This window comes from Pogonomyrmex barbatus, unplaced genomic scaffold (assembly GCF_055798465.1).
Source record: "Pogonomyrmex barbatus isolate J1 unplaced genomic scaffold, ASM5579846v1 scaffold1, whole genome shotgun sequence".
Classification (NCBI taxonomy): Eukaryota; Metazoa; Arthropoda; class Insecta; order Hymenoptera; family Formicidae; genus Pogonomyrmex; species Pogonomyrmex barbatus.
The window spans coordinates 28585214-28597749 of record NW_028297098.1 but is presented as its reverse complement, the minus strand read 5'-3'; the positions used below and the strand labels follow the sequence as shown (position 1 = coordinate 28597749).

General features: G+C 43.7%; 2 protein-coding genes across 3 annotated transcripts in view; one reads left to right on the top strand and one right to left on the bottom strand.

Moving 5' to 3' along the window:
* Positions 1-11926, bottom strand: part of LOC105433318 (dipeptidase 1) — an 80887-nt gene extending 68961 nt beyond the window's left edge. The window contains exons 1-2 of one of the 2 annotated variants that reach the window (XM_089084949.1): positions 11744-11926; positions 7050-9315 (exon numbers count right to left, since the gene is read on the bottom strand). In XM_089084949.1, the coding sequence (XP_088941075.1) occupies positions 7050-7174 (125 nt within the window). In that variant the 5' untranslated portion in view covers positions 7175-9315; positions 11744-11926. The remainder of the gene's footprint in view (positions 1-7049; positions 9316-11743) is intronic. The other variant, XM_089084939.1, reaches the window with a different exon arrangement.
* vermilion (Tryptophan 2,3-dioxygenase vermilion) overlaps positions 1-12536 on the top strand; it is a 236349-nt gene that overhangs the window by 15933 nt on the left and 207880 nt on the right. The gene's annotated exons all lie outside the window — the stretch shown is intronic.

Below are 12536 nucleotides of genomic sequence, written 5' to 3'. Positions count from 1 at the left end.
GCAAATTTCCCCAAACTTAACATTCGAACTGTGAACAGAAATGGAATCAATGAAATTTCGCGATGGTTGTCCTGCAAAAGTTTTGCGTCGTCTGATTTTCGTCGTGCGCGCGTGTCCCACCGGTTTGTTCGATTCTCGGACTTTACTCCAGAGTTTTCAGTCACGTTTCGGGATCCAAGATCCAGATCCGATTTCACGTGAACAGGATCGCGGCCCCGAGAGATCCTGGGTGTGCCGTGCCGAACGCGTTCGAGCAACTCCGTGAAATCGAGTTACGCGTTGCTGCTACATTAACTCCATCGGAAGTTGGTGTCTGTCGGTTCCTGAGCGTACACATATATCGAATCGCGGGCGTATCGAAAATTAGCCTTACCGCATTCGTCGTTGACGATCGTTGACGATCGTACAAGATTTATCGGATATTTGTTTATCGGAGGACGAATTACAAATTTCTTTCATTTTTCTTTGATAATTTTTTAATTCTCTAATCTCCTTTAATCTCCTTTGGGAATTTATATCTACTGTTTTCTGAAATCTGAAATTTCATTTGATAGTTGTCATTAGTTAAAATTAAGATTATACATAAATATAGGTATCTATGTACATATGTATGAACGCTCTCGTCGGAGTTCGCTGGTCTATTCAGCATCATCTTAAATATAATATATATTTATAATTGACTCCTTTGAATTTTTGCGTTAACACATGACGATAACTAATTCGATGTTTGCCTGCTACCTCGCCATCCACATCTATTTTCGTCTTCCTGTATCTGTCTCTTGGACGGTTTATCGTTTACTCTCTCGACATTTCCTATGCGTTGCAAATTACTCCGTTGATCCGTCTACTATTCAGTATCCCGGCCGAATGAGACCCCGGATTAGTATCTAGCGTGTTTTTGTCCGAATTTCGAGGTGCCCTCGGCATGAACGTCGCCATCTGTCTTCCGTCTCGTGCGAAATTTGCGGCTTGGAAACATCTCTCGGAAGAAATTTAATTAATTATCACGTCGACTGATTTTGATTAATGTGCATCTTCTTTCTATTCGGTTTTGCCGCGCACGAAGGACCTCCCCTCCCCGGCTCGCCGTCGATGCACCTCAATTTTTTTTGCCCATTTTATTTGATTGAGCTCGCGGTAACAGCTCTGCCATTGTATCGCTCTGTAATTGTCCGGGCGGGGAATTGAATACGCTACTCCAACAAGAATGACTTTAAGGCTGACGTTGACCGGGACCAGCCGACTATCAATCGATCTACAAATCCTACGAGCGAGCGAAGGGCCGTCCCGTTACGTAATAATATGATCTCACGGTGACCGACCCTTCACAATTCCTCCGTTCCTTACAAATGGATTCAGTCGACGGTGCCAATAATTTGTCTCCATTCTTCTTCCCTTGAATCACTCGCTACAATGGCGGATTTAAAACGAGGATACGAGAGAGAAAAGGGAACTTCGATCGTTATCGGGCAGAGGCCGCCGAAGCGGGTTCTCCTTTCCATTCGCGTTCGCTCGCTCGTTCGTCCATCGAACGGTTAACGAACGGCTGTCCGACGGAAGGACTCCCATCCAAGTTCCGACGACTTCGCGGCTCGTTAATAAAATCAATTATAACCAAAGGAGACAAAAAAATTAGCGAAGTCGTTTGAGGATGTCCACGAGAATTTTAGATTAACGAACCCGATATCGAACTTGTTGGTTTCTCGACTACTACTGCTCATTACTCTTAACTTGCTATTCCCTTCTCAAAGGGAAATTTAGATTTGTTCATATTTTCGAGTGCTGTTTTATCGGAGAAAAGCACAAGCGAAAGGATGATTAATACCAATGTTTACTTAAAAAATATCATATTTCTACGATATGAAGACAAATACAAGAGTTTGTAAGATAAATCAATGATTGTACGATTCTTGTTACCAAAAGTATTTTCTAAATGCGTAATCTCTTAAACTCTGAAGAAATATAGCAAAGATAACATAAGAGAGAAAATATACGTTTCTTGAACGTCACCTCTTTCGAAGGACACATCGTTAACTCTTAACTTCCCATTCTACGGCTCCTGTTTTCGATTCTTTCCTTATCTCAATGCAGGTAGAAGCTCAAAAAAGAAAACACCCTTATTTCCCACCCCAGCCCACATTCGCGAAAGTGGAACAGGCTCGATGGTTCGATTGCATTCGGATGAAATCGCCTGCAATCGGACGACGGAGAAGATTCGAAATAAATTGGAAATGTCCCGCGGCTCTTCTGATTTTTATTTTAGTGTACAAAAGTCGTATAAAACAGTCCGGATGAGGGAAGATGGAGGATAAAGGCCCGATTGTATACGAAAGTACTAACTTTGTGTGTCGCAGCAATGAATTTCGAATTTTCTAAAGAACCCGATCGCGTTGTACGAAATACAGTAATCAGATATCGCGCGATTGCCACGTTTCGATAACGAATTTTTACGACGATTGCGATCGTAATCACTCTGAGAATGTCAATTCCGGGAAGAGAATTCGATCCCATTCGGCGTCTCCGACGCAAGGAAACGTGCGCACGATATCGTTCCGCAGATTTCTTTTCTTTGTGTTTGACAGTTTTACATCTTGCAGAGGAAAGATACAATCTTTCCTCTAAATATAACGTTTTCTTGAAAACAGTCGCTCTCTGGTGTCAATAAAAATAATACCGTGGAACAACGCAAAGCCACGTTAACGACAAATACGTGAGAAATTTTTATATAATTCGCTCGAGGAAATGTTTTATTGAAAATATTATTTCGATAGAAATGTTTTAATATTTTTAACTTGTCTCTTTATTTTTATTCTCACGTTTCGTTCCGCCGAACCAAAGACTTAGCAGAATTTTCCTCGGCGGAGATACGGATCAGTGGAAATGGCTCCCATTTTCATTATTTCAACGACATTGCGCCAATTCGACTAACGAAAGCATACGTGTCTAATTATGGTATAAACGCGCGTCCCACTTTTGCAAGCGTATTGCTCCACAGAGAGAGAGAGAGAGAGAGAGGGGGGGGAAGGCAACGTTTTCATTAAATAGATTACTTTTCAACACGAAATTTTCCACGTGTATGAGAAAAGGCGAAATTACCTATCGCGCGAGCGCAATGGTCTGTCACAGCAAAGAGAAAACATGGGGAATCTAATTGCAAATAATTAGTACCACACGGGACACTCCGGTGGCACTTTCGGAGGAGCCTTGAAAATATTTCGAGATTTCAAGCTGAACAATCGGAACGCTGCTAACACCGGCGATGGTTTCTCGCAATTCTTTCTCGAGATAGCGAGACACACTTTCGGAGATCCTTTGGCGTGTAACCGCAATCGTTGGACGCACTCATCTTTTAACTCGTAATGCCACCGACATGGTTCGGTTTGGTCTCGGGGAATTACGAAGGTGGATAATTAAATATTTCCACGCGACGACGAGAGCTATAAACAGCGGCGATGTAACGAGGTAATTACGCCCGTTGGTCCATCGCGGTTATCAGGTTTACGGTGGCAGTATCTCCGAGATCTCCAGTCGCGGGATTCTCCTTCCTGAATGCGAGGAAACTCGTCGCCGGTTTAATTATACAACTCCACATTAAACTGTTTCAATTACCGAAAGGCCGAATATTCTGGCGGCACCGACAGGATTAAGAGCCGTGTGCTTCCGATTCTCGGAGGTAGCAAAACTGCGCTGCAATTTTTGTAATTTTCGTCGACTGCGTTTTTTCGGAACATATTATATATTCTCTGTTATTACATCTCGCTTCTCGGATTTATTCAACAAACCCACCACCGCATTGTATACAGTAAGAAACATCTTACACACTAATAGGATTTTAAGATGAAAGAAAGAAAGAAACATTTCCCTTCGGAAATCTCTTACGGAAATTATTTCGAATATTATGACTCACATGTGCTCGAGAGTGCATAAAATATGCATTAGGCGCTTGAGAGTTTAAGCTTCACGGAAACCAACGCGAATTTGTAATGTAGAACGCGGACGGATACGAGACCGACTTGCAGTTCTTGTACGGCACGTTACCGCTGTTGCATCCCGCATCCCGCATCCTGCATTCCGCATACATTTGCATTGGATTTTTAAACATTAGCACGTTTAATCGGATCGAGATAATCGCGCAGTTTAAGTACAATCGTCCGAATTTGCCTATCGCATCTGCGGCCGTTTATTTGCGTGAATGTCCGGGCTCGACATTCCCGCTTGGAAATTTCACGATTGCGATTTCTTCGATTTTACCAACGATACGTGGCCTCCGCGGGTCACACGAGGCGCTTCTTTTTCGACCTGAGGCGAGAGAGACGAACTATTATTCGGCGCACAATACGCCCGACGAGGCTACACTCGTTATCGGTAACGAGCTGCCTTCGGCTTGCCGACATCGAGGAAATCGCTGGCGTGCCTCTTCCTCGATGTCTTTTATCAGAGCCACTTTCGAGAGTTTCTCGGAGTTTGCTCGTGGAATCGGCACCCAAAGCGAAATCACAGTTTGGATTTTCAGAGAGGAGCGACGTTTCGCAGCGAAAAGTGTGGTTACCATTTAAAATTTATTTAGGCAGTTCGCTTTTCGATATCATGTTAATATAATACAATTTTCACAAATTATATTTGCCTTTTTGCATATAAATAAATTTATAAATATAAATTTATAAAATAACAAATAACGCGTTATTTATTATTTTATGTAACATTATAATATTTTATTTTATATAACATTATATAATATATAATATTATTATACGTATAAAAAATATATTATTATATGTATAATATTTATTTGTATTAATGTCACAACATAACGATATTTCCTAAATTTGAAACGTATTATCGTATTACGAATTACTTTTACACGAGGCAGCAGAAGATATCAGACATTAGATATATCGATATAGATACTCTTGCGGCGCAAGTGTATAAACTTACAGATACGTGCACGTGCGAACACGGAAGTAAATGAAAGAGACACACGAGTTTGTATCAAGCAAGAGCGCCGGAAATTCGTATCTACCCTTCGATAACCCGAGGACCAACAACCGTGGTCCACTCCCCCTCTCTCCCTCCCCGTGAGAGAAATTCTATCTTTCTTGCGTCTCCTACCGGTGCACCTTCCGCCCCATTCTTTCGAGTTTCTTTTTTATTCGCTCCTCTCCATTAACGTCTTTTCTTTTCTCCGCGCTCGCAAAACTTTCTCATTATCTCGGCGAAAATGCGCGACTCTCTCTTTCTCTCTCTCTCGAACTGAGTACAATTCAATTCGTTTCTTTTTTTCTTTTTTTCTTTTTTTTTTGTTGTTGTTTTGAATAAGGAACCGGATTCCGATATCGACCTCGACGGACTGGCGAATTCTATCTACGTAACACTATCTGGTTATTTTTAATTCCCATTGCATTAGAGTCTGATCTTATTTTCTATTTACTGCGTATCTATTTCTTGGAATTAGCTTGTTGGCTCATAGAATATTAAGCAGAATTGTTCTAAGCAGAATTGCTCTCGAACATTCAATATTTAACGATTAAAAATTATAAGGAGATTGGAAAGAGTTATCGTAATATTTTACTCGTAGTATTTTAACATATATTTTATATCCGCATCAGTTAAATATTTTTTAATTTGATAGATAACATCTGCGAATTTTTATTTAAAAAACAAATTATGAGATAATAGTTTAAAAATTATAACGACATAACGTTACATTAAAAAAAAGTTTCGAGAATATTTAATTTCAACTTGTAGAATAAATCGTGTAAAGTCTGAATTTACAGTCTGGAAACAGAAGACATCTCTCAATTATTCCGGTTGTATGTTTTACAATTTTTAATTTTTCCAACATCTCAGGAGTGACCTCTTTCGGATTATTATATCAAGTGTCCCGAATTCGCTTCTAACTTCGAACTTGTAACTGAATACGACATGAACGTTAATAAGATTGACGTTCAATAGAATGGTCGTCTAATGGAATTGTCGGTAGTGAAAGCGTGGACGGATGCAGCGCGTCGTAGCAAATCGGACACGACGGACGTTCCTTTGAAGTTTAATTCCCGGTGTAATTAGAGTCACGCCCGGCCATACAAAGTCGACCGTGCGCGTCGTTACGACGACATTGTTCTCGCCGGCTGTAAATTCGTGTCTCGCGGTACCACGGCTAACGATTATACGATAGGATTCAAGTTATCCGTTGAATTTTCAACGCAGCGTTTTTCGCTGCTCGTCAACGTAACAAAGGGTAGCGAGATATGCGAGAACGGGGGCGAGGCGACATTCTACTGCCGGCTTTCGCGAATTGCATCGCGAGAGTTTTCACGAGAACTTTTGTTTCATTTGGAAATAGAATCCGGTTATTTCATTTTTGAATTCGGCGCCAAGGATTTTTGCCAGGCGCAACAATACGGCTTTGATCTATCCTGAATTCGCGTACACGTCATTAATGAACGCGCATTGTTTTTAAGACTGATATTAATTACGGTAATTGAATTGCAACTTTCTGATGCTTCTCTGTGCGGCCGACGGATTTTCATACGCGCAAATTCTCTTCTCTATTTTCCTCGCGAACACAAATTATACTAGCTAGTTTGACGCATATATTTTCCGGTTGTAACTGCTTTGTGAAATATTGCGGAGCGAAAATGGCCGCAGGCGTAATGTACGTACAATTCACAAGTCTACCGTCCACAAATACAGATAAATTAAAATAACAGCACAAATTATAGAAAAAAAATTTACTTGGAGTTTAGTCATTTAAATGTTTTTTAAAATTATTTTTACAAACAGTATAATTAAACGGTCGTGTAATAATTTCGCAATGAAGAATCATCGCAAATTTTAAATACTCGGATGTTTTTGAAGAAAATTAATTTAAAAAGGTTGATAAATAAATAAAATTATAAAGAAAAGTAATAAAATTGATAAAAATGAAATATGATGAGAAGTCGTTAAAATTAAAATTATATCATTGCTGGTTTAATTACGTCGTTATTGTTTAATGGCTTATATTAGATGTCTTATCGAAAGGCATCCTGTTTACATAAGACTTAACTTACCCATCTATCAATGGTACGTCCCTTAAAATCCTTCGAGCTGCCGCGAGGCGATCTCCTGCGTGGGCCGCGAGCAAGATCCTCGTCAGTAGCTGACCAAGGACCATCACGCCCACCACCATCCTCATCCTCCTCCTCGCTGGACCCGCAGCGCGTCCTTACTAATGTCCTCATGCCATCACCGTTAACTCACCGGCTCACCCGCAGCACTTCCTTCAATCGGGTTGCAGGATAGCCAGGATGTAACAGGATCTTGGCTCCTTCGTCTCGATCGCGTGTCTAATTAGCTTTCTCGAAAGGATTATTCAGCATAACCACGTCCTCTTGGTCGGCGATAATTTGAAGACATATTCTTTGCGGTGCGGCGAGAATAGAGATTTATCTTAATTCCTTTTTTTCAAGGTTCTCTCAAATTCGGTGACTATTTCGCAAGACTATTCTTAATAATTCTCTTGGGGGTTTGTTTCCAGAGGTTCGGCAATGTTTTTCACTGATAAAATCGGCCGAAACCACGCACTCGATTTTATCAACGCGCACGTGGAAACACTTTTCTCTGTTTCTCTCGCTGGGATAACAGAGTTCAAGGATCAATGCTCTCTTCCCTCTTTAGCCAGCTCTTCTTATCGGCGCATTCGTCTTCACACATCCTCGAGCCCACCCCAATTTCTTACATCCAGCTGGGCCGAAGGTCCACTTTTTCCACTGTCGCGATAGCTACTTCGGGAACCCTCCTTCCCTTCGTTCTATCCAACCTTTCAGATTAACCCTCCTGGTCTCATCGCCATACACTCTGTCCGATGCAGCTGCTACCTCCGCGCTTCTTATTCCTCTTGTTTTCCGATTTCTTGTTCTCGTGGAGTGGAACGCGCTCTTTGCTCAACTGTGTGTACGCCACTGTGTCATCCCATCACTTAATATCTCCGCGCCGCAAAGTCAATAATCCGCGCCGTCCTTAATCGCCGACCTTTGAGCTCCAACGTATTTCAAACGATTCATTCAATCCTTAACTCGTAACTCGAAATTCTTTCGGCCACTTTCGAAATTAATCTTTCGAAACATCCTATTGAGGCGCGCCGTTTGTCACCGCTGCCGCTCGCCCGAATGTCTACGGGTTGACCTTTTACCGGCATTTACCTGATCGGCCGAGAAATCAATTACTCAACTCGAGCTCCTGCTCGAGCAAACTTTTCTTAATCGCTCGCAAAATGTACTTTCCTTACGCAAAATGTACTTTCCTTACGCTTTTCTCACTTTGATCCTCATCCGCTGCAAATTCTTCGGCGAAGATGACTTTCGAAGCATCGGAGTCGCCTCGGGGATTTGCTTCGATAGTTTGATCAGGGAGACAGGCTTTCAGAGGTTTCCTCCATCCTTGCGTCGTCTTTCTATTCGCCCTTATCGACTTCTTCGCCGACGCTCGAGAGATCCAAAGCCGTAATCGAAGACACGTCGCCCACCACCTTCCGCGATCCTCACCAGTGTAAAGTGCCGCTGGTTGAAACCACTTAAGCGAGGTTATCGATGTCGATGGTCTTTAATTTACGTCGGCACCGACTCGGAACTCGTGCTCGACGTGCTTTGATCGAACTATCCGCAACGGGTGTATTTAAAGAAATTGCATTCCAGTTAGCCGAAGCTCTGTTAATTAAGGCGGCATCTCGAATGTCGAATCTTCTCACATCTTCTTTCTCTCGTCTTATCTCCACAGCTTGCGCTACTCTCGCAGCTCGCCTAGTCACCTGCAGCTGAGAGTTTCACGCAAGATCGGTATCACCTCGGCGAGGGGATGTCGTGCTACGAGGAGGATCCCACGAGCGGTCCGCTCGTTAGACGTCCCGGAGATTAATTAGAGCGGCGAGATGAAAATGCGTCGCACTACCCGAGCGCGAAAACCCTTCCTCCTTCTTTATTCCCACGGTCAGGGATCAGTGTTCCGGGATGTTTCCTGATACGCGATTCATCTTCCGGCGTTTCTTGCGATACACCCTTCTTCCCTTCTCGGTCTTTTCTCCTTCTCGCGCTTAGTTACTACTAAATCACTTGCATCGGCGACGGCGTTTCATAATCGGAGCGGCAAGTGTCACTGTCACACAACGCGGCCCGTAAATCCGTCGCGATTAATTCGGCACTCGATTAAGTCCCGCGATTAATTATGCACTTGAAGCGCATCAGATGGATCTCACGGCGCCGCGGCCAATGCTTCGACGTCACTCGGAAATGGATCGCCCCTAGTGCTACTCCGTCCGGATATTTTCTAACTTCCGCTGATCTGTAAGAGGTAGATTTTTCTAACTCGCAGCCCGCGTCTCGCGAAGAATTATCGCGTGGAGGAATCTTCGACGAGGAATATTCTAGGTCAGCGAATTGACAGTTCACACGGTGGTTGAATTCGAAATTATCGCGAGGTCAAAGTGCAGATTTGTTATATTATGTCATCGAGAAATTACAAACTCGATCGCATTGTATTTTGACATTTGTTTACTAATGTGCCGTGTGCCATAGCTTGAATAAATCGGATCGAAGGAGCATAATTAAAAATTAATATTCACGCTAATAATTGGCTCTTATAATTGTGTGGCTAAGTGCCGCGTATTGTGACAAATTAACGTTACTCGGCGAGCTCTTCTCGAGCGCGGGGCGAATTGAATTTTCGGCAGTAATAATATCATTATTTCCTCCCATTAATGTCTTACTCTCATCAAAATTAATAGAGACCAGATTGGTTAGCATCGCGTCGGATTACGGAAAGGCGATCAAGTCGGTGCACGGCGTTAGGTATAATTGATGACTGTAATCCGTTCGTCACTGTTGTTCCCGTGGGTATTACCATCGCAACATTTCGAGTTATCGTAACATCGGACGTCACGACGGTAATTCCCCGTAATCATCTCCAGCCGTATCTTCTTTTTGACACGTAATCTCATTGTGCCCGTCACATTGGACGCGCGTAATCTTCTTAACGCGAGCGCGCGGTTAGTAATTCGACAGCTTATAGAAGACCCCGGATGAACCTCGCCCCCTCCCCCCTTCTCCGAAACGGGGCGATGGCTCGCGCAACAACGAGGCCGTTAGCGTCGATTGCGACTAATGAGTTAGCTTGTTCATAATTATCGGCAGATGCGGCGGCCGCCCGCTTACGCGTCTGGTTACCATCGTGATATACGGTATTTATCTGCATGCCGGTGATTAATTAATGCTAACGGCATTAACGAACGCATCTTTCCAACAGCTGTGGCAGAGCGAAACCGTTTGTGCACCGTGCGCTCTTTAATACGGTTTTCGAGATACTCCGGATGTCCTCCGTTCTTTTCGCGAAGGATTCTGGAAATGACTATCCACTCGACACGCACATAGATACGGGCGTCATTTGGAAGCCTCGTAAAATATCGATCGATGCGAGAATTTACTCGCGACACAAACGTTCCCCACATCAGTCATGCATATGATTGTTAATTAATTCGATAATCCTTTAAATTTATAGAAAAAAATATCCGGCAGAGCGGATGTATAACGCCGTGAAAAAATTCGCCGTGAGCAATTCTATCTTTTATTTGCACAGCGAATATATATATTTATCTAGCGTCTGCCATTGTTTGTCAAAACACGTGTCTACTCGAGCTTATAATGAAAAACTGATGCTGCAGAGAGAAACGCAACGAAATTTCATTTCCGACATCGAGCGCAGGTCAGGGTGATTTAAACTTTTTCCCATTCGTCAAGCATATTTTTTTATGACCGGACGTTAATTGACGTGAGAAATTTTCGTCGGCATCGTTTAATATTCCAAGACATCCACAAGACGTCCATATTTTAGCGAAAAAATAACGTGGGAAGGTGACAAGTTAATTCAACCGGCAAGATGTATAGCTACAGCTGGTAGCGGCGGACTTTTCCGCGAAACGAACACGCGAATCGGTGCGGATGCATCTGACAGTTGCGTTTCTCGATAGTTCGTTTCTCGACATTTCGATCGTTTCTTTCAACAACGTATCGAACCGCCGTGAAGTTACTGGAAACTCACTTTCGAAAACTTTAGGAGCGTCGACAACGAGATGTTCTACTTACTTTTCGCGTGAGATGTGCAAGTGATTTATCCATCAAACACGAATGGAACGAACACACCGTGAAACTGCGAACGATTTTTGTCGTTCAACTGACGTGTGAATTTACGCGAAATTGTGTCTGTTTATCGATCGATTATCTCTTGAAATTAAATTTCTTCTGCGGGAACGAGGGCGTCACAATTCTTTTTCTTAACTTATCGCATTTTACATGTTCCAATATATTTTATTCAATCTGGGAATCTTCTCGGTCTGCAAGAGTGTCTGTTTTAGACAACGCGACGCGACTCTTCGAATTTTCGCGGGCGTATCTTTCCACCCTTTCGTTTCTACAAAAATTCCAATCGTCGTTTCGCGAGATGGTGCACGTCTCATAAAAAAAAAAAAAAAAAAAATGCGCGCAGGAGTGCAGAGCGCATCTGTTCCGCTCGTAAAAAGTGACAGAAGCTTGCTTCCCAATATAAGATCCTCCACGCGATCTTCTTCGCGATCGCTCGTCAAAGTTTTTTTTCCCGAGTTTTTCCGATATAAGTTACGTTCCTTACGAGGGCGAGATTACGAGATCCCGTTTACGGGCGTGCGGATGGAAATGGGAAATGCCTCGATAAAATCCGATATGGATTCGAAATTTCATACGTGATCCTATTTCGGCCTCCTCTTCGATGTGCGGTAGGTCAGATCGGCGCAATCACGATCACCGACATGCCGGAGGGGTGGTTCCGCGCGTTGGGAGGGTGCGTCGCGGCTCGGACGACGGCGCGGAATCGTGCCGTTGCTCGCGGTCCGGAGTTGAAGACCCGACTGATGGAAACGCACGCAGGAACTCCGGCACACTCGAGGGCGCAGGCGCCTCCGCGTCTCTCTGCGATCTTCTTCCGTTACACGGAGGCTGCCCCCTCTCCCCCCACCCCATCGAGTCCCTCCGCGTCGATCCCCGCGTTGCATCCGCGGCGCGCTGCATCCGCGCGACGCGCATCCCCGATGCCTTTCAAAGTGTCCTCTTCGACACCGCGCGTCTCGATCTCAGGCCGAGCACGCGCCACCCTCTTTCACCCCTATCTTTCCCAAAACCGCGTACGTGGGGCGCTCCGACAACACACATATGTCACAAAGATTGTATACACGGTTTACCGAGGTGAATAACTTGGCGCGTGCTTAAACTCGCTATCCGACGTGTCCAAGTTTCGCTTTGGATATTTACCGTCATTTTCCACCACGCGGCGGAGTAACGCTTCCGTACGCTTTGTTCACCATTTCGTTGCATTCTTGCGAAACGGATCAGCGGATTTTCATACACAGATGTGTGCGAAACACACATCTGTTTGCCGAAACGGATAATGCCGCGCGCAATTTTGCTTTAGAGGCTCACGATATCATCTTCCGGAAGCGGAATAATGCTTCATCCTTTCATTGAACTTTGGCGAGGCGA